This window comes from Castor canadensis, chromosome 5 (assembly GCF_047511655.1).
Source record: "Castor canadensis chromosome 5, mCasCan1.hap1v2, whole genome shotgun sequence".
NCBI classification, from domain to species: Eukaryota; Metazoa; Chordata; class Mammalia; order Rodentia; family Castoridae; genus Castor; species Castor canadensis.
The window spans coordinates 49,071,712-49,094,410 of NC_133390.1; the positions used below are offsets into that span (position 1 = coordinate 49,071,712).

At 36.3% G+C, this 22,699-nt stretch overlaps 2 protein-coding genes across 7 annotated transcripts in view; one reads left to right on the forward strand and one right to left on the reverse strand.

The window, feature by feature from the left end:
* Col8a1 (collagen type VIII alpha 1 chain) overlaps positions 1-22,699 on the forward strand; it is a 543,304-nt gene that overhangs the window by 265,199 nt on the left and 255,406 nt on the right. The gene's annotated exons all lie outside the window — the stretch shown is intronic.
* Filip1l (filamin A interacting protein 1 like) overlaps positions 1-22,699 on the reverse strand; it is a 269,654-nt gene that overhangs the window by 87,979 nt on the left and 158,976 nt on the right. For all 5 annotated transcript variants that reach the window (XM_074072966.1, XM_020157602.2, XM_020157600.2 and 2 more), the window contains 3 exons: positions 10,159-10,411; positions 9,286-9,459; positions 1,581-1,759 (listed from right to left, as the gene is read on the reverse strand). In XM_074072966.1, coding sequence (XP_073929067.1) covers positions 1,581-1,759; positions 9,286-9,459; positions 10,159-10,401 — 596 coding nt within the window. In that variant the 5' untranslated portion in view covers positions 10,402-10,411. The remainder of the gene's footprint in view (positions 1-1,580; positions 1,760-9,285; positions 9,460-10,158; positions 10,412-22,699) is intronic.

Consider the following 22,699-nt stretch of genomic DNA (forward strand, 5'->3'; position numbering starts at 1 on the left):
TTGATCAGACTTTATTTACCTAAAATGTGAGTTGGAAATATTTGAATAAAGTAGTTTAGAATGCTTGTGTTTTGGAAAAGGGAGCTCATAGATAAATTTTTTTCTGCATTTTTGTATGGTCATTAGACACCAGCATCATTAGCTCTGTAATTCATAAACATACACATGGAAATAACAAAAGGAAAATAAACACCTAGTAAAAATTTAACATTGCAAAAATTTCTTTCTGTCTTTGCAGCATAGAGAGGTTTAATTGCCCTTTCAATTTAATATAGATGCTATACATGCTAATACTTTCTAAATTGATTCAGAATAGAGGATCAAAGTGAAACAAAGTGGCCCTACAAGTGGTGGTAAAGTGTTTACCAACCAAACTCTCCTTTTCTGTAGCTATATTTCTCCAAATACTAGTTCACATATTGAACTTCTACAGTCTCATTTATTATTTATTCTTGAAAGCACTGCAACTTGACTTCTGACCGTAACTTTATTGAAATGTTTCATGAAGCTCCCTCAGTGTCTTCCTTGACACCAAATCCTGAAACATTTCTTATCCTTTTTTTTTTGCATAAATAGTTGCTATTTGACTGTTCACTCTATTTAGAAAGTTTTTCCTGGCTTTGTTTCATTACCTTCTTTCTCTTCTGGTTCTTTCAACATTCTGCCATTCTTTCTCAGCTTCCTTTCTTGGTCCCTTTTCTTTTAGAAAACCTGCAAGTATTGTTGTATTCCAGGGCTCCATTCTCAGCTTTCTCTCTCTTGACTGTACCAACAGTTTCAACTGTTAACCACTGCAAATGAACATCACCAGCCCATCCTTTTCCAGACTTGTACTTCTGATTATACATTGTCTTTCTACATAATCTTTCTGCTGGATGTTGGAATATGCTAAGGTGCTTCATACATTAACATGTCTAAATGAGGACTCATCTTCTGCCCACTCCTTCCTTTGTAAGTTATCCACCCTGATGAAAATCCTACAGCAGCACGTAAAGCGAAGCAAAGCAGAACAAAGAAAATCAAAACAAAAATCTGTGCTCATTCCCGTGTTTCATGTCTTTATGGATAATTGGAGTGCTTCTAAATAACTCCCTCTTGCCCTTCCTCTTCTCTCCGTTCTCATCAGTTACCAACTCATGTTAACAGTACATCATAAATATTTCCTATTTATACTACTACTCATCCCCTCATCTCCATATTTACCTCCTTAGAATGCTTTCTGCCTCAACTCTAAAGCTACTCCAATATTTTGTTCATGTTGCTTTAATAGTTCCTTAAGAAAGCATACTCAACTATCTCATTCTTCCCACAGTGTTTCATTGGGTCCATCTTGTCAACGGTATAAAGTCCACCTGCTTATAACTAGCCTTTTCCTTTTCTCATGTGGCACTCACACCCCTTGCTATAGCTAGACTATGAGACCTTTAATAACAGTCTTTGTCATATTTATCCTTCTATACTTGATACAGAACCCAGCCCATATCTTCACAGAACAACAACAAAAAAAAGAACCCAGCCCATAGTAATAGGTTAGTAATAGTTTGCAGAATGGGTCATAGTTTCATCCAAAGTAGTCTTACCTTTCACATTCTTGTTCTAGTAAGCTTATGAATTTATCACTGTTCTCCATATATTCTTTATGTTTTCTCTTCTCTTCCTCCAACTCCAATATAGTTTGCTTATGGGATTTCTCTACCATTAACAGTTTTTCCAAGATTTGTCTGTGAGATTCTTTATGTTTTTCTACAACTTTGTCCAACTACAAAAGAAAATGCATTTATTGCCTGTTAGTCACAAATTGTTCACAATACTTCCATTCTTCCTTCATTTAGGTACATCCCAGATATGTCTGTGTGTTTATTAATTAATTCAGTGATTTTTTAAAATCACCTTGCGTAGTTTTTATCATTGTGTTAACTGACCCTTTTTGGTGCATTTTAATAATAAATGTTTTTTTACTATCATCCAACTTTTCTGAAGAGAAAAATCTGTGTTTCTGTGGGCACCAGAACAGTTTCCACATACTCTTTTTCTGATACTGTTATTATTCTTTCCAGAGAAACCATATGAAAATGATAGAGAATAAGAAAATCTTGGCTGGATTCTGCAGCTGCCCTTATGATCCTTTGTGCCCCAGTCTACTCTACAGTACAGTAGTGCCTACCTACAAATAGCTAGGCAGATACAGAAGTAGGTAGATAGATACTCAATCTTTGTTGATGTGTAGAGTGGATGTTACCAAATATAAACACTAAATCCTTTGTGGTTTTTTATAATACCATACTTATATCTTTTTTATAAAGTGATCATTCTTTGCCTGATGTATGTGCTTGTCTTCTTTACTACACCATGAACTCCTTAAGGACAGGGCCTACATCTAATTTTTCTTGAATTCTTAGCTTCTAACACAATGTCTTGCTGGTGATAGGTATCCAGTGTATGTTTACATGTTAAAAACAAACAAGAAGGCCATAAATAAGAAAGAAATTAGCTAGATGGGGGGGGCCAATTAAAACAGAAGTGGTTCAGGATCTTTGCCAGTGGTAAATTAAGAATATACTTTTGAAAACATGTGATTGTTTTAGACTAAATGGAAGGGGGGAGGGGGAATGGGTGGCCCAAATGTGTATACCTGTAAGTAAATGTAAAAACAATAAAACAGAATAAAATATTAGATGTTACAACTGATACTATGTTGAGTTTTGCTATTTTGAGTTGTGCTGTTATCATAAAAGGCTAAGAATTGTGACTCACTTTGAATTTAATGCCAACTAGCAGTTTTAGGATTTTTTGTGTATATACTAAAAAAGCATCTACTTGACTCAGAATCCAAAATACAAAGGGACCAAGTAATTTCATTACAGAAAGTGCGTATTTCAGCGTATAGAACCCAGAGAATTTTCTCAGACTTCTAAATGCTTCTGTTCGTTGTTTAATTTTCTGATATGGATTTGCTATAATAGTTTAGCATATACTCACAAAAGACTGGATTATGTAATTGTTGATCATTTTTAATTAATGTGGCCCATTCTTTTGTGGAAACTAGAACTACTAAATTGTGTTGCCTGCTGGCAGAGGCATTGTCAGCTGATAGTGTTGATTTGTCCTGGAAGCAGGTCCCAAGCCCTCTGACAATGGCTACTTATAGCCTTCTGAAAAATCTATCTTACAGTTTCCTGTGCATTGTCTTTTTTTTTTTTTTTTTTTTTTTTTTTTGTGGTACTGAGGTTCAAACTCAGGACTTCATATTTGCTAGGCAAGTGCTCTTACTCCTTGAGCCACTCTACTAGCCTGCATTAGGGAAGTTAATTAGTTGATTTAGAAAAAAAAATTCAATTTAATTTGTACCAAGATTGACCCTAGAATTAATAATTTAGTAATTACAGATATTTTCGTAAGGTTAAATGACTATTTACATAGAAAATAAAAAAGTTCTTAGATAGATGTTAGTAGTTGTTCAAACATATATGTTAATCTTCAGTCAGCCCAAAGAGAGAACATAGAAGGCAATTTAATCCACTCTTGCTTTCCATTGTGTTTCTTCTTCCTTAAATGTTGGTGGTCATTTGTTTGCTCATTCCTAGGCACTTGAGAAGGACGACTGGAAAGAATGAATCATTTCCCTTCATTTATCACCTAAATAGTCTCCTTTCCCCCCTTCCAATCTGTCCTCATCACTGACAGAATGAGCTTCCACTGATGGGGGACTCATTCTCCTGTTCAGGGCCAAAAGTTCCTCACCCCCTGCCACTTCAGGTCCAGTTTCATTCCATTTCCCACTTTTCTCATTCAACTTTTAGCCACACTGGATGTGAGGGGCTTCTTAGAACTCACTGCCACATTTCAAGACTGCTTTTTTCAGAAACCTTTTCCCCTTTCTCCAAAACCTTTCCTGCTCTCTGTTGACTGCTGGGTAGAATAGTTTTCTCCTACATAGCATAGCCTAATTCTCTAGGCTTTCCCTTCTGTCACATTCCATGACTCTAAAGACTGGTTTGAATTTGCTACATTTATTCAGTAGAGACAACAGGCACCTTGTGTTTGTAACAGCAATAATTGGAAAGTTGTAGAATGGTGAACTTGCAGAGGGAAAGCTCCCAAACTGATTCTGGAGATGTTTTAGCCTGTATTTGAAATTTTATTCCTTGACTTCATTTCTCCATGTCCAGAATGCCTTTTAAAAAGTACACAAGTGATTTGCATATCAGTCTGTTCCTCATTCCTGACAAATTAAATGATGGACCTGATCTTCCCTGAACATATGTGAGTTTGGCCAAACCACTTGACTATACTATATCAGGTTCTTTATTTATAAATTAAGTGGCTGAATTTGATGATTTATAAGATAAATTCTGGTGCCACAATTTTTGCACAAGTATTTAAGTGCCTATTTTGCCAGGAGTACCTAAGTTCTGTGATAATTGCCATGGAGAAATTCAAGAAAAGTTTGAACTTTGTTGGCACTCTCACTAGAAAGATACACACATAGGACAGTTAAAAATAATGTCAGGTGGTGTATCATAAAGTAATAAAGGATGTTCAGAGGATCACTTCCCCCTCTGTTTCTTGGGTTTTTTTTTTTAATGTTTTTGTTTTTTAATTCCTGCTCTCACTTTTCAGGTTGAAGCTGTGGAAGAAAATAGGAAGGAAGACTCTTGTCATTTCAGGGGGGCATCAGATTCAGAAAACTTCCTAATGTTTCCTGTGTACTGATAAGCTTCCAGCTTGCAATTTATCTATCTACCCCTGCCCCCACCAAAAAAAAATGCAGCTCCTTGCCTAGGAAGAAGAGATCAGTGTGTCTGATTAGGTTGGATTTTTGGTGATCCTTTTATGTCATAGAGAATGACACACAGAGAGATTTACCATCTTTTTACTTTTAATACAGCCTAATATTCATTTAGAAAATAATAATGACCTTCGCAGACTACCCTGATTTGGATTTGGTTGTCTTTCTGTGCTATGGCTGTGATTCTTTTTGTTCTTTTCCATTGACTCTTTGTAGATTATCCTTTTTTAAATTGTCTTTCGATTACCATGAATATACTGGTAGAGATAAATCTATTCTAGAGAGGCGAGACATTGACTTTTTAATAGATCAGAGGTAACCAAATATATTCATAATGTACCCCTTCTTTGTACTGAATGCCGATTTTCCTTGATTATACTAGAATTCTGAAAGATACTATTTTCTCATTGCCTTCAAAATCAGACCCTGTAAGTGGAGGCATGACATTCATAGTTCTGCACTGTCATTGCCAGACCCTTCTGAAAGTCCTTCCTTGTTTCATCTTTACTCTGTTTTTTTGTTTTGATTTAGTTTTGTTTGTTTGTTTTGAGACAGGGTCTTGCTGTCCTCAAATTAGAGATCTACCTTACTTTGCCTGAGTGCTGGGATTACAGATATTTGCTACTACACACAGCTGCATACTCACTTTGAGTGGTGAGTTTTTTCTTATTCTCATTGGCCTTCTGTTAACCTCAGTGATCTTTACTCACTCAATTTTGGTAGCATCCTGGTCATTTTCCAATTTAGGTGGACTTACTGTGGCTCTTTTTCTTATGCCTGGTCAGCATCCATTTTCTTTCCTTGGGGTACCTATTTGAAGCCCATCCGTTTCTCTCTAAGTTCCAGGCCTGGGCACATCTTTGCTTTCTTATTCCTATCTCTGACTTGATTGAGCATAGTCTACCAAGCATTAATATTCTGTTTTTATTTCTGCTTCTGCTCATATAACTTTTCTAAATCCTTTAACATTCATAACCTCTTCATCTGTATGTGCTTTCTTGCTCCATCCCTTTTCATTTCCTTGTAGCTCTCATTTTACCTGATGCTTTTCTCTTCTTTTCTTTCTCCTTGATGCCACCTCTGTCCCTTCATGCACATAGACAGAAAGTGAAAAGGGAGGAGAATTTTCCATGAAGTTGATAAAGCTTAAGCTTTAAGGTTTTTCACTTGCATAGGCATCCTCTAAGACCTTGTAAGAGTCCAAGCAATGTTTTCACCTAGTTGCATATTTTATAAACTTTACAAAAATAAGATATTTGGTCTGGATGTATGGCCTAAGTGATAGAACACCTGCCTAGCAAGCACAAAGCACTGAATTTAAAATCCAGGACTGAAAAAAAAATAGTATGAGATTTTTCATTGTAATCAATTCTGAACTTTGTCTTTTTTCTATTTTGAGTTATCCTCCATCATACTTCCTTTTATGACAGATAGTTTTGGAAAGATTATGAACGTCTTGAAGGTCCTGCTACAGGAAAATTTAGTTGACATTGAAAGTAATATATGATGTGGTTCATAGCCACTTTCATGTATTGTTAAGTTATTGCTAGCCATCTTGCTTTAGGAAAGGCTTATAGAAATATTTTTGCTGGCTACTGTAAATATTTTTACTAACACATCCAGCCATTGTCAGATAAAGGAGAAAGGTTAGAGGTTACATCAGAAAATGACTATGTTCTTTGGTTTTTTTGCCCTGAATGTTTATGGATTATACAGAAGAAAAGTGCAAAATATGTAAAGCTAGATGCTGTCATATAGAAATTTCTCTTAGTTCCTAGTTTCAGAATTTCTCTTTCTTCATTGTAGTTCAACCATACACTTGATAGTGTTTTTTATATTTAATCTAACATTTTAATTATTTAGTGATAGCTTCATGATTTATAGTCTTTATTATTGCTGGAAATGGAAGTCCTTTATGTTCTACCTGACTAATCCCTATTCATCCTTTGGATCTTTACCTTCCCGAGGCTTCTGTCTAAATTGTGTCTCATGGTATTCTGTGGTCATATATTTATTTATTGAATCACTTGTTGTCTGGGACTTTCTTAGATATTAAACACCTGAAGGCAGGAATCACAACTATTTTTATCCATCAGCTCTTCAGTAAATATTAAGTAAATGAATAAAGTGAAATGTAGAGATTAAATTATACATTTGCTTAAAATAAATACTTTAAGATTATGCCATTATGGTATTCAGATTCTTTTATTGAAGCACCTTGATAACCTCAAAATGTTGTTAGATTTTTTTGTTTTGTAATATCGAGAACAATACATCTATTAGGCTGTTAAGTATCTTTTTTTAACTTATAATTTAGAACCCTAGGTTTGAAAGGAATAGAAAGTTGTGGACTGAGCTCTTGCCTCTTCTCTCCCTCTTGACCACCCTCCATCTTTTCTTGTAATTCACAGGCCCCTTAACAGATTTTCATCCTAAGTCATTGTTCCTACCTTTAATTGAGAACAGTTTTTAAAGAGGTTCCTACCCTCTTTAACTGAGAACAGTTTTGTTCTTCTAAGTTATTATTTTGCCTTAACAATTAGATAACTCTCCTCTAGTTTATCCTAGACTTGATTGACACATTTTTAGATTTTTCAGAAAGAACATTGTGAAGAAAACAAAAGTGAAGTGTAGATGTTAACATTGTAAAATGGGAGACAGCTAAAGAACAGACATTGCCATGCAGATACTTATTCCAATGTGACTAGGGCGTACAGACACTTGAGGTCTTACTGGGAACACTGCCCTTGCTCCCCTCCCTCCCTCTCTTCCATGATCATACACTAATAATTGTGTACCTCATTAGCTCTCTAGTGCTTTATGTCATTTCACTCATACTTACCACTAAATTAACACACACCAACACAATAGACGCCCAAGAAGTAGAAACTATCTGAACAATCCTTCCAGCAATTATTCTCATTAGCCCCATCTAAGGAATTCTCATCAGAATTTCCCTTTACTCTTTATTCTCTGGGTTTCCTCCTCTGGCCCCATTACAGGAAAAGAGTAGACAACTGAATTGTGTAGGTGGTTATGTGGACTTCAAGGAATTGAATAGACTGATAGTTAAGATAGTAGAAGTCTATAAGGGAAAGTAGAAAGAAAGACAGGAAAACTGGCAAATCATAGAGGTGAGACCATGAGAGTGTGTGTGTGTGTTGAAGAGTCTACAAATCTTTGGATTTGGTATATGTATTCAAAGTTGAATTCCTAAAATAAGACAGATTATGGAGAACTTTGCTGGTTATTTTACAGAGTGAGGATTGAAAACATTTGCAGAGAATCAGACTATTTCCATTTTTGCATGTGTATCATAGAATTATTTTGTAACAAACTTTTCCTATTGATTTCAATGTAAGTTTGAAATAATTCTGCTTCATTTCACTCTGAAATGTTAAATTATTTTGGGAGAATATATTTACTGATCATAACTTTGCATTTGAGCTCACATAGGTTGGAGAACTTGTGCCTAATGTTGCACAGTCAGTATGTTGAGAGCCACTATATAGTTTTAAGTTGGTTGTTTTGTATGCAGTGTTAGCTTCTGTTGTTTAAAATTTGGATTAAGGTGCATGTCAACAGACTTTGGGTGGTCTCATCCTCACCCTTCAGAGGAGTAGATTCATATGACCAAACTACTTCAGAATTTGGCAAGATAATAGTCTTTTCTCACGAGACTCCCAAGACTAGAATAGCAAGGACATTAGAGGTCAGTCATGAGGTAGATTGCCAAAGCTTATGTGGAAATTTGTCCAGAACTTGCTTGCACTTGCTCCAGCCTTAACTCATACCCTTAGTTGCTTCCTTTTTATAAAAATGAAAATATATGAAAATTTCCATTGAAGTCACAAGAAACCAGAAGAATAAAATAAGTACGCCAGAGAGTTTCAGAAATGTCAGCCAGGAAGAGAGGAAGAAGTACTTTGTCGTTGTTGCCATGTTACAGCTGCTCACCCTTGCTATTGTAATTACTGCACACATTTGGTAGAGGAAAGGACTTTGCTGTCTTTAAACTTGTGAAGAAAAAGAGAATATGCGTTTATCTAAAATATATATTTTCTGAAACTCTCATTTCTTGGGCACTTCAGATCATTTCCATTCCAGCTCAAAATTTCTATGACATAATACCTCACTGTTTTCAAAGAAATTAACTTTGATGGTTGGAGTTCATCTGTTTTTTATTTTAGCCTGAATTGCCTTCAAGAAATACAGACCAATAAGAGTTTGAGTATGCATGCATGCATCATCGTGGGGTTGGGGAGGGAGAGGAGAGAGATTTCCGTCCAGTCTCAAGAAACACACCTAGTGGAAAACATCCTATCCATTATTCATCTTTCTCTTCCACAGAACTTATAGTATTTATCTAGTTTTGGTAGGTTTTAAATGCATTAGGAAGTAAAACTATAAAGTGTCCGTGTCACTTGACAGACCCAATGCTCAGCTGGTCGGTGAGCTTCTGCCTCCCAACTGCCAGCCCACAATGTTGTGCATACCTCATTCATTGGTTTCTCATAGATGTCCTCCTGCCAAGGGGCAGATTTTGCTTGAAAAGCATCTCGCTGGAGAGCCTCTAACACCTTTTTTGGAGTGACAAACCCATACTGAGCTTCCAACAAAGCTAAGTCCAGTTTTTCAGCTCTTAAAATGCCTATGACTTCATCTCGAGCCTGTAAGAACAAAAGGTATTTCAGAAAGCTTGTTTTCTGTACCAGCAGCCTCAGCAAGTGGTATCTTGTGATAGTTGAAAGTGTTTTTCTTCTTTCTCAAATACAAATGAATCATATTTGGTTATAGTACCTTTGGGAAAAGTTAATAAAACTGTTCTTCCTTCACTCTTCCTACAAACTAATTACACATTGGTAATAGTTTGAAAAGTAATTCCCATATAACACTGGGGACTACATTTTTATTGATCTGATAGAAGATAATATGACATCCTTCATTGGACCGGCATTTGGGATATTCCTTTATGTGTATCAGCTGTTTTTAGTTTTCTCCATAAATAAAAAAGGTTAATAATGCCGGACAAGTCTAGGTGCAAGTTTACATGGAGTACAAAACCCCTATTGATATTTAAGGCTATCTAGAAGTTGTGGCATTATTACCCGTGTACGTCTGCTTGGGTGGAGGATGTTTACCTTTCACAATGTACATGCCAGTTGTATGTCCTAACACCACCCTTATAAATACAATTAAACTGCGCTTTGAGTTGGCCGAAAAGAATTCTGTGTATATGTATTTGTGCTTTGCTTTCATGTACACACAGGTATGAACCACAAATAATCTATTTCTGTGGCAGCATGCACACCAAACTCACAAGTAGCCTTCCCCTGAGTTACAGCAGAGGTGACCCCAATCCAGCTGACCTGTAGTTCTCCTTCCAGAATGCTGAGGAGAAATAATAGGTCATCTCTTGAGAGGTCTTCTGCTTGGTGGCCATTGCCACTGTGTGGCTTCTCTGACTGGGGACATGAAAGAAGTGCATCTGACTCTCTAGTAAGGTCTTTGTCTTGCTGTCTGTGCTTCATGTCCTGGAAACTGTGGTCTTTACTATGTCTTGGAAATTCCTCTTGGGCTGAGCCCTGGGTATCACTATTTCTGGCACGCATTCTTTAAGGCCTAGAAGGAGAGAAAACAATTTGTAACTCTTAATCGAAGTGGAGTTTTATAAGGATACCTAATACTGCTTTAACAAGTCTACATTCTTGGTATATTTACCACAGCCAAATACTCAATCCTTCTAATACCTATAGCAGAGAAGGGTATTAGCAGATTCATAAATCACAGTCTTATTTACACTTCTGCTTTAAGGTCAACATTTTAACAGCATGTTCTGCTTTGATTAAAGCCATTTATGTCCTTGAGTAAACAAACTGTTTGGACTTCATCCATCAAACATTACACCATGAGGACCCAGGTCATACCTCTAACCACGGCCTAAGTGCTTGCTTAATTTGAGGCATATTTAACATAATTGTAAAATGATAAACTTGCTGTTTTTCTTCAGCTTACATTACAGTGTTTCCTTTTTAAAGTTTTTGGGATTTTTGTGTGTGTTTTTGTTTTGTTAAAATTTTTTAGCAATTGTTATAAACTTCTACTGAATACTGAAAGTTACATTTTTAATGAAGGCACCTTGTGTTAAAGGAATTAAGGCTTGGTCCTTGGCTATATTCCTGACATTCTGCTAAAATTCCAGATCTGTCCTTTGGATAAGTGAAGGACTGACATTGAGAGTCCTCATCTCTTAAGCAGAGGCACTTTTGCCTATAGTAGTTGACCATTAATATTTGAGGGCCACTTTAGCTCCATATCTGATTATATAATTATCGAAACTAATTTACTATAGCAAAAAAATTATTCCACCATTGAGGTTTCTGACTAGAAGAGAAAATATCACTTGAGCTTATAGTGGACTCCAGTAGTATATACAAGCAGATAAGTTTTACTTTTTGTCCCTGCAAATCATGAAATTTTCGTCATTACTGATGCTTTACTTTTAGTTCATTATAATGTCTAAAAATCTAAGAAACCCAAGCATACCGAAAAGAAAGGAAAATATAATGAACTGCTGTTATGTGCTACTACACAAATTTATAAAATTTTAATTATTTACTATATATAAGAGAAATTTTTATAAGCAATGTACTTGAAGCCCCCTCTGTATCTCTTCTAGATCCATTCTCTTCTCTCCAACTTCAAATGTAACCACCATTTTAACATGGTGCTTATCATTCCTGTATGTGTTTTAAACTTAAAAGAATGTGTCTATATTGCTGAGCAATATATTGCTTTGCATATTTTAAAAATTTGTGCAAATACCATGTTGAACATCTCTCTCTGAAACTTGCTTTTTTCGGGGGTAGGGGGTTGGCATTTCTGGGGTTTGCACTCAGGCCTTGTGCTTGCTAGGCAGGTACTCTACTTTTTTACACATTTGGGATAGAAAGATGGTGGCAGCAGCAGCAATTATGATAGTTAACACTTGCTGACCACTTACTATGTGACAACCACTCTTCTAAGCATCTTACATATAACTTTTTAATACTCGCAATAACACCTTGAAGTACAGAATATTGTTATCTCCATTTTACAGTGAAGAAATGGAACCATGGGTAATCATTGAAGGTCACATAGCTAATAAATTACTGGCAAAACTAGGTAACCTGGTTCCAGATCCCATACTTTCAGAAATTATGCCATAGTGCTGTTATGCTGTACTATCTAAAACAAATTCAGATACCCTATCTGAAAAACGCTTATAGCCCTGCTAAAGCAAATATTTATAAATAAGTACAGTACAGTTGAATAATGATCTGTGGCAGTAGTTGTCACTGGTTCTTCTCTAGGTAGCCAGGGAAGGGTTCATTTACTTAAGAAAAGCAAAGGATAGTATAGAAGATATGATTAGGGAAAATTCCATTTTGTATATATTAATTTATTAATGCAGTTCATGCTCTATCTTATGAAAACATATTGATAAGTATAAATAGGATTCCTAATTGTCTTTCCCCATCCATTGTTTTTTCTTAAATACCCCAAGAATATCCTTGCTGTGCAGTATAGGAATAATGGAAGGCTATTACATGGATTGGTTATATTCAAAACAAGTAAATATTACTTATATATATATATATATATATATATTTGCTGTGAAGGATAGTGTATCTATGCCTTTTATCTAATATTTGTGTTTGCTTGTTTATTTAGGTGCAAGGATAAGCGTTGTGCCTCATTATCTCAGTATTCTGTGGTTTACCCCACACTTTTAGCTATTTTATAGCTCTGCTGGTCTAAGGTACACTGTATAACATACCTGGCTATCTAATATCCCTGGCTGGTTGGACTTCGGCTGGGTCCTCTCATCCCTACTGTATATGCACTCTAATCCTCCCAATAGGCTAGACCCAGATTCCCCACATGGTATCTCAGGACAGTTTTCCAATAGTAAGGGAGTTTAAACTTCCAAGGCCTCATTTTATGGGTGATAGATTATCACAAACCCTGTCCAGATTCAAGAGGAGGAAATAGATTCCACTCCTAGATGGAAAGAATTACAACATCACATTGTAAAGAAATGGGAGTAGTTAACTGCTACCATCTTTGAAAAAGTCTACCATACCCACAAGTTCAGATTTCTTTGAAAATCTAATAAAAGTCTACTTTAATAGGGTGATAAAATATATTTAGCTCTTTCCTTTTTTAGTTTCTTCAAGTATATAGGGTGGCTTTTGTTTATTTTGTTTTTTAAGGATTCCTGTGATTTTCTCTTACATACTCCTATGTCAAACAACAGCCTATTGATAGGCATCAACTTGTATTCTGCTGTTAATCACTTAGGACTCCTTTTCCCCTATCAGTCTTAACCAAGGTATGCTTTTCACAATACCAGTGTGATATAAGCTTCTGTTTCACAGTGTAGTTTGCTGAGTATTGCTCACTTTGCACTTTAGTACTGAGCTTCATCAGTGGCTGGATGGAGCTCTGTATACATCCAAGCTTCACTCACCTCACTCTTAAACAGGTTAGGTGAAATCTGCCAGGAGATCATAGGTCATTTGCCAATGGTGATAGTTATAAGTGGTAAAAAAGGAATGACCTGAAAATGTTTGTACTTTTTTAAGTGGTTAGAGTTTTTCTGAGACCACCATTTCTCTTTGGGCCTGACGTAGTAGCAACATTCTTGCTGATTAGTAAAGCAGTCACACTGCATTTGTGAACAGACATATCCTGTGCAGACTTCTGGTCTACTGAGTGTGTGTGTCTCTGCATGTTTACAGTGGTGGAGTTTCCTTGCCCCTCTGCCAACAACCACAAAATGATCAGTAATGAGAAGTAATTAAGTATTGAGAGGAGAAAACAATGACATGAATTTCATGATACTCTCATGCATTATATTATCAGTGACTTCATTGTTTTTCTTGGCAAATTTTTAATGCATCTGTGCTTGGCCCAGGAGTGGACTGGGGTAAAGGAAAATGTTTTAATAACAATAGATTTTCAGGTAACACCCTCCACCTCAGTTAAAAAAAAAAAAGGAATGGGAAGTTGCTTTTGTTTAAACCAAAATACAAAATAATGGTGTCTTATTCTTTTTATTGGTGTAGGCAGTGACACAGTATCTTATGGATTTACATGGAGAAAACCTGTAACTTCATTTGTGCAATCTAATGTGTTGTTACCTGATAGCCGTAGAATGTGGCCTTTGACTGGGAATCAGGAAACGTGGCTTCTGATCCCAGCTCTGCCTTGAATTAGTCAGGCTCTGGATCATTTCTTATAAATTGAGAATTTGGTTTAAGCTTATTGAAATCATGGTTGATCTTGGTAAGAATGTGTTCCATTATAAGAACTGCAGAGAATTTGAAGTTAGTTAATTTAGTCACAGAAGATAGCCAAATTAGAGTCGTATTCTATTCCCTGTCTCTCCAACACACACACACACACACACACACACACACACCCCTAGTCAACTCCTTACTGTAAAATTAAGTTGTTAAAGTCAATCTTCACTAATCATATATATATATATAAAATTGTTTATTCTACATAATTGAGTGCTATTGGGATGCAATTTTAGTCTTCATAAACCTATTAATTTTCATGTTTGAATTGTAGTAAAACTATGACAAGATGATATTTTACTTGTGTAAAGTACTTGGAAAATTTTTGGTCTGATTTGTTTAATACGATATTGAGGTAACTAACCAATTATTCCAACTTAAAGAAGGTCACAGTAATAAAGATAGCCAGCATTTATTCAGTACATACCATATACAAGGCTGCTGTAAATGCTTTCTTTTGATTAGCTCATTTAATTTGCCCCAAAACTGCCTTGTTTTGTAGGGGACGAAGCTGAGTCTTGGAATTGTTAAATAACTTGCCAAAGATCATACTGCTAAAAAGTGGTAAAATCGGGTTCTAACTTAGGCAGTCTACTCCAGAGCCACTAAATCGCCAGTGCTGCTTCTACTTAGGTCTTATAAAAAAGGCTACACAGTAAACATTAACACTAACATTAGTGTTAAGGCTAGTACTCAATTTGTTAAATTCTGGGTACCTAGAATTATATAAAAATCTGAGTAATATAAATCCACAAACCTCTCGCCTGTGAGCAATTGGTCATTCATATAGATGTTTTGTTTTCATGCATTACTGAAATGAAGAAACTTTATTTGACTGCATAGTTATTTGAAAATTTAATGTGCTTTCTTGACCACTTTGCTGAAGTTTTGGTACAGCAGGAAGTATGTCTTACTAGAAAGACTAAGAGATTATAGACTCAGATAGAATTAGGCTTAAATCCTACCTCCAAAATGTTAGCTCTGTGGCTTTGGACCTCACTGAGCCTGCAAATGTAAAATGGAGATAATGGTACATGCTAGAGGGTTTATTGTGTACTGTGTGCCCACAGGGCTGTTGTTCCTGTCTTTCCCTGCATCCAGCAGAGTTGAACCTTAGCAGGGATTTATTGAGTGACTAAACAGTCCTTCCTCAGCAGAACTGGTTGGCTCTGAGTAAGAGCTGCCTTATGGTACAGATGACTCATCTGTGAACCACTGGCTGGAAGGGTACTGAGAATCTACTGAAGTAACTGAGTATAGACTCTTACCACACACCAGGCACTGTTTTGAAGTGCGTTGTGTATATCTTATGAAATCTTAAAGAATTTTAGCCTGAAATAAAATTGGGGGAAAAAAACTAGGAAAGGGCTCACTATTTAAGGATAGTGACTCAAAGACAAAGAAAATACCAATTTCAGGGCAATACTGGTACCTACAAAAAGTTCAGAGAGAGCGATAGAGAGCAAGAAAGGGGAGAGAGAGAGAGAGAGAGAGAGAGAGAGAGAGAGAGAGAGAGAGAGAGAGAGAGAGAGAGAGGAGAGAGAGGAAGAGAGGAGAGAATGTTTATGTAGTCACACACATTTGCTAGGTAGGGAAATGACATTAGATCCCCAAGGCTAGTGAGAAGTTTCCACTTAATTTCACTGATTTGGAAAACTTGGTGATATGTATCCTGACCTTTTGCTGCCCTCATCTCCAACTCATATACCCTTAAATACATAAAATATATGTACCCACATCCTCATATACCCTTAAATACATAAAATGAGCTGAATACCCACTACATTCCTCCTTTTTATTGTCCATTGTTAGTTTTGTTTTTAGGCATGTTACATTTTCTTAAAGTTGTATCACTTAAACTTAGTTTGGTGGGAAATTTTAGGTGTGAATTGTTTGTTTTGATAGCAAGATGGTTACATAATGCAGAGCAATTCTGTGCTAACTGTAGGACACTCATTGCCAGGGACAAAGCTGGGAATGACCCAAGGTCTTAAGTTGGAATATGTTTAACATCCTATATTTTACTAAGTTTAGAGAACATTTCTGATAGCTTTATATTTCGCATTGCATTCTCTCTCTCTCTCTCTCTCTCTCTCTCTCTGCATTAAACCATTTTCTAAAACTTAGTTCCCTCAAATGGGAATAGAAAGAAATTTAGTAAGATTATGGAGCTCTCAGCACTGGGTCCTTTAAGATTATCTGATTTATGGTAAATGTGATTCATCTATGAAAATACTATAAGTGGATGTTAACAGTGCTCAGTTGGAGAACAGCCAGGTTATTCTTGCATGGTCAGATTAGGGGGAAAAATCCTGTTGGGATTTTATTTGATCTCTCAAAATAAAAATAAAAAAATGTTTCCTTTTATTGCCCTAATCACCAACTTTTGAAGACACTAAACTATGCCACATGTGGTAAACCTATCTGATTGCTAGAAGACAAATTGAAAATCAGAGAACCTAATTTATTAATTTGCTCTCTTTTTTTTCTCTTATTTTCAGTTAAAAAAAATTTCTGAAACATTCCCCTTAATGGCACTTTTCCTTATAGGACATGAACAGAGCTTCTGAGAAGGGAGGAATGGAAAATGGAGAGTGTGATTCAGGTTCGAGTTCCCAGGGATTCAGAGTTCTAAGAGAAAATCAAAGTAGTACATATTAAAATTGAAGTGCAAGCGTTAGAAGGCTGCACATTGGTGACCTCATCTGTTCTCTACAATTCCAGTGTTTTCCATTATCACTTACTTGGTTGATATACAGCTTAGCAAAAGTGATTCCTTATTGAGTTCTCAATCCAGCTCCCAGTAACTTCAGCTCATTTATCCAGGTTCTGCCTCAGAGCTAAGTCAAGGCAAGCTACTTCTAATGCCACAGTATAACCCATTAATGGAAAGGGTTATTCTTTATTCAAATGAGCCATGTAATATTTTCACCCATTCCTTACTCCACCTAGTTTCAGATTCCCTCACCCAACACACAAACTCACACATTTTAATTATTCCTCTTTAGATCCACTCACTCTTTATTAGACCTTGTTTTTTTCTTAAAGTAATGTGTGGAGTTGAGCATAATTTCCCAGATATTAAACAGCTAAAGCAGCATACTGGTCAGAGTACATACTTAGAGCAGTACATACTTAGAGAAGATCTTAGCAGCACTTCTGATGTTGGATCTCAGTTGGAACTTTAGGTATAGACCTCAAATTTTAATAGTAGGTATTAATGAAGACATCTTCCAGTTTACCTTATGAGGTGATTGCTTGTAATAATTCCTTTCATGTGTATATTGATTGATAAGATCAGTAGACAGATAGTTATTCACCCTATTTTGCCAGTGAGGAATTTGAGATTTAGGAAACTTAAATAATTTTAGCTTCCTTCATCTCTGGATGAGAGAAAAAACTTAGGTATTCTGACTCGTCTTTCCTCCGTGTTCATGCTAGGCTAATTGACATTCACATTCTCTTTTTAGCTTGAAGGTATTCTTTGGTTCGTTTCCGCTAACTGTACAGTCTGAGAAACTGTAGAGCTAGAGGTAGAGAATAAATATCCTGCTGATGAAGTATCTAATCCCGCAAACTTACATCATGGCTTTTCTTAGCTGTGTGTTATAAAGAAAGGACAAAAAGAAATATAAAAATCTCAGAATATAAATAGTTGATTTATCCAAGTTTTCCATTACAAATCAGTGACTCTTTAAAGATTCTTTTCTCATTTAAGGTTGAAACACAGCTGAGAATGTTTTCCAGATCTTGATGGAATAGCACAGAAAAAGAATATTATTTCCTTATAGTCCAGGTTAGCTTTAAATGCATTTTAATGCCACACTCCCAGCCCTAGATCAGAGTTTTTAAAATCATAATTCTTTTAAGACTTGTCAAAATAAAGCACTTTACATATTTCTTCTAACTCTGCTTTTTTCTTAGAATTATGGTGATTTCAAGTCAGTTATTTAACATTTCTCTGAAAATTTTTATCTATTCAGGCCAGTTTTGTCCAATCTGCTTATCCTGTAACCAAGGCCCAATGAAGTAAATTGATGTGCCTGTGGTCATACGCAGAGCCAACACCAGTACCTAGGTCTCTTGCTCATAGCTGTATTGCTGTTTTCATTGAAACATTAGCTGATCACTATTCCTTCCAGATCTAGAAAGAATCCTAAAATATAAAAGTACACTTTCAGAGTATGTAAAGTCTCCCACAAATTTTTGTTGTCTGTTTCTCAACTGTCTTCCTCACCCTTTAGGTTCAGTAGGTCACCCTTAAATTCCTATAGGTCTTCTATTGGGTAGACTAACCTAGCATAATAGGAGTTTAGAGGTGAATAGATTAGAGGAGGTCAAGAGTTCCCATAGAGTGGTTCTAACATGGGAAGGAAATATTCTAACATAGCAATGTGGTGTCTTTCCTTTGTCCTCTTTTATCTAAGGAATTGTGACTAGAATAGAGAGGCCTTGTATTGCAAAAAATAAAAAATGTTAAAACCTGTTATGCCCCTGGGTAGCATGAACCCTCTGAGCCATTTGATTGCTCCTTGCCCTGCATCTCTGTTGTGTTCCATTTCTCTTCTTATAACTGGGGGGAAGTTGAGTAACTCCTTACCTGGTAGGTACGTAAATCTAGTCTGAGACATTTATACTTTCTCTTTTTAGGGAAAGAGAGCGAAACTAACTCTTGTAAAGTTTCTGTTAGCTGCCAGATAATATGATTCTTTCTATTCTTTATGTCTTTTTTTTTAAATTCAGACACTTAAAGGTGCTAGTATTCTCCTCTGACCAATGAAAAAACTGAATTGTGAGAAACTCACAACTTTGTATGATAGAAACATAGGTTTATAACTAAATGTAGAATACTAAGAACTATTGTAAACAATTTCTAGCATACAGAGTGCTTTAGGAGTATTTGAAAGGGAATGACTAATGAAATGTATCTCAGAGGTAAGCTGGTTTGGAGAGGATAAAAATGAGTTTCCGGGGAGAAGGTAAAGGAAACACACAGTATATGGGGAGTATCAAATCTCCCTTATGGCTTGTGCATAGAAAGTGTTCAGCAGTAAAAGATAAGGGTAGAAAGGTAAACTGTGGGTACAGATAAGGTTGGTCATCACAGCTGTTTATAATACTGCAAGCTAGGCAACCTATAAAAGTCAAATTTTTAAAGAATATTTTATAATGTAGGGTAGGGAAATACTATATTTGGTAAAAAAAATACTGATTTGTCTATTGTTGTTTTCATGTTTGTGAGGCCTTTTTCAGAAAAGAAAGGATGAGTGAGGTAAAACCTTGAAAGTAATCAATAAGGCAATGAAAGGTTACTATGGTAGCAGCTGGCATTATTGTCTATGGAATGTAAGAAAAGCAGACCAAAGAAGTTTGAATGTGGATGATATATTAGATAATATGAAGAAGTTGTAAATTTTGCTATATGTGTTTATGGCATGGTGTTTACAAAAGAATGCCCTTTTTTCTTCTCTAGTGCATAATGAAGTATGTAAATATGAAAAAACATACTTTCCTGGGACATACCTTTTAAATACTCCATAAAAAAATAAAGATAGAAGATAGATGTGACATAAGTATAACAAAATATTGATGTTGAAGATGAATGATGAGTATGTTGGTTTTGTTTTGTTTTTTTTGGTATGTTTGGAAATGTTTATCACAAAAGCTTTAAAAGAAATAATCAGGGATGTAGAATTATATGCATAAATATTTTTAGCAATGGTTCTCTTAAAAGGGGCAAAAAGGGGGTGGGAAGGGAGGAGAAAGAGGCCACCAGTGTTTGGGTATTAGGGAGAGACAGAGAAACAAGTGTGAGCTGTGTCCCGGGGGCAAGAGAAAACAAGTTCAAGGAGCACAGAGCTGCTGTGACCTCATTTTTAACAGCATTGCCATTTCTTAGAACAATTTTGGAACTACTGTTAGAGTTATCTGCTTTAAAATGTCCTTCAGCCATGGCAAAGTTTGGTTCTTTGAAGGTGAATTTGACTTCTGACTGCAGGGAAATGTTCCTTAGAACCGAATCTATTGAATTAAGTTAGTATTTGTTTCAGCTAATGCTGTATTTGGTCAAAAGGACCAATTGTGACCTTTAACTAATAGGATTGGCTTTTGTTTATGGCCCTTAGAAGAATTTTTAAAACTTTGACAAATTATGTGCTTGGATTTATAACTCACCTTTTGTTTTTAATATTTCATCTACTTTGTTTGCATGTTAAATCTCTGGTATTCTGGAGCTGCTGTCATTTTCTAGACTTTTCCAGATGTAAGCATGGTATGCAGCGGGTCAGAGATTGTAGGATCTGGAGCCAGGCTGGCTAAATGAACAGTCCTGCCTTCTTTGGTATATATTATCCATTTTGAGGTAAAGTACTTCATTTCTTCAGTCCTTAATGTCTTATAGCATCACTAGGAATATTAGAGATCCTCCTATATATACCCCAGTACGTGGCACATGAAAGGAATTCATAGCTCATCATGGTAGAGATGTCCTTATTTCTTGGGTCAGCAGATATACCTTCCTTCTTGGGACCTCAAATGAGTTAAGAGTTTTATTAGTTTAAATAACTAATAAATTTTTACCTTACATCATAAGGAGAAGTATATTACTCAGTCCTAGCTCACCAAATGAAATGAGTTCTTTTAGTCAATGCTGAATAGGTATTTTAAGAGAGTGTGTTATTGTCTGCCTAGTTGAGATAGAGATTGACAAACTGAAAAAAAATTGGAATTTGGCCAGGAACCCAGTACCTGATGTTCACCAGAGAGGTGATAGGGAACTGTGATCTGATCCTGCCAGTTGGAGAGACTTGGATGAAGTGAGTTTTTTTAGTGTACACTGGTCAGAACTGTTCCAAACAAAATGACAAAGCCTGCCAGTTCAGAAGGATATGCTTACCTAGGCTCTCACTGGCTTGTCTCTTCCAGCAAGCAAGACTTTTATTTTTGTTTTTTGATTTTTTGAAACAAGGTCTTGTTATATAGCCCAGGCTAACCTCAAACTCATGATCCTCCTGCTCCTGCCTCCTTCTTTAATAGCAACACAAATTTTACTGTCTGCAAGTATCATGCTAAGGTGTTTTACACACACCATTTCTTTTTATACAACAATTTCATGAGGTAGATACTGTAATTCATGAACACTTTACAGGCTCAAATAACCTAAATGTAAAAAAGTTAAGTCAGACTGCCCCAAACCACCAAACTGTAGGGGACAGAGCAGAAATTCTTACTGGTTTCAGAGACCTGATCAGTCTTTGCAAGCCTACTACATTGCCCAAATTCTTTCTCATTAGGATTAATGGTCTGTCTAAAGGTCTGTCTAAAGGAAACTGACATCTCCTCAGCCGTTATATTACAGCTTTACTATATCGGCAAAATTGGGACATTCTGTCCCCTTTTCTGAAAGACCTGCATTGTGAAGTGGTGAGAATAGAGAAAGATAAAAATGCCTTGGTTTAGACAAAGCTGAGCTTATACACAGTGTGAATTAAATTCAAGCTTCTTCACTGCTCTTCATTATTCAGCTCATTCTAGACTGCTGAGAGGGAGTTGTTACAAAGCAGTAGGTCTGTGTAAGTCAAAAATCATGAAGGAGCATCAGAAACTGTCACAGAAACCACACTTGGCAGGTGAACACTTGCTGTAGGGTTTGAGTTCTTCAAACTGATAGAAGGGTTCTCCTCATGTTTCCTTTAGGAAGGGCCCAGGGAGGGTAACAGTTCTTTGCCAATGTTCCAGTAAACTCTACAGGAAGAAAACACTTCCTTTGTTCTTTAATGACTAAGACCGCTTACCCAGACCCACTTCTAACCCTGTTGAATAGACCTGGATTTCAGATACCGGAGTGTGGGGCTGGGGACAGATTGAGCTTGGGGATTCTGTATGTCATGTGGTGTTCCATAGAGCTCTTTATTAGAAAATACTCAAGCAGTCAAGAGTATGTTGACCAAGGAGGGTGGCTGCTGCCAGGAGCTGAAAGTAAATAAATGGATGTCAGAAGCTTATAATTAAGGGGGAAAAAAAGAATCATTACCATCCCTTGAACATGTTACTTTGGATGTTTGGAGTAATAATTGTAAAGCATTTACACACAGACTAAAGTAAGCTCTTTGTGTTCTTTGTAAGGTAGAAACCTTGCCAAGTCAATTTCAGCATGTAAAACACAGACAATTATTCTTTTGACATTTAGGTGCCGCCCCTATTTTTGCTGGGGGTAGGAGTGGGAAGCCTGTTGACAGAGGAAGGCTTTATAAGGAAAGAGAAGGCAACTTTACCCCATTTTTCTTTTCCAAGGAACTCTCCCTTCCCCCACCCCAGGGTTGTCATATCCCTACCTCTTAGGCTAAACTTCTTGTCAAAGAGCCAACAGCAGAAGGCTTCAGGTCCAAAAGTGCTGTATACACTTTGGTGTCTGCAGTGTGACTCACTAATGGCTGTTTTCATATCCTTCATGATGCCTACCAGCTTATCATGAAATTGTCTATCTCTTTTGTGAATGTATACATGCAAGTGGTTGGTGGGCATATTTCTGGTGATAACCAATGAAAAGACAGAGTTGTTAAGA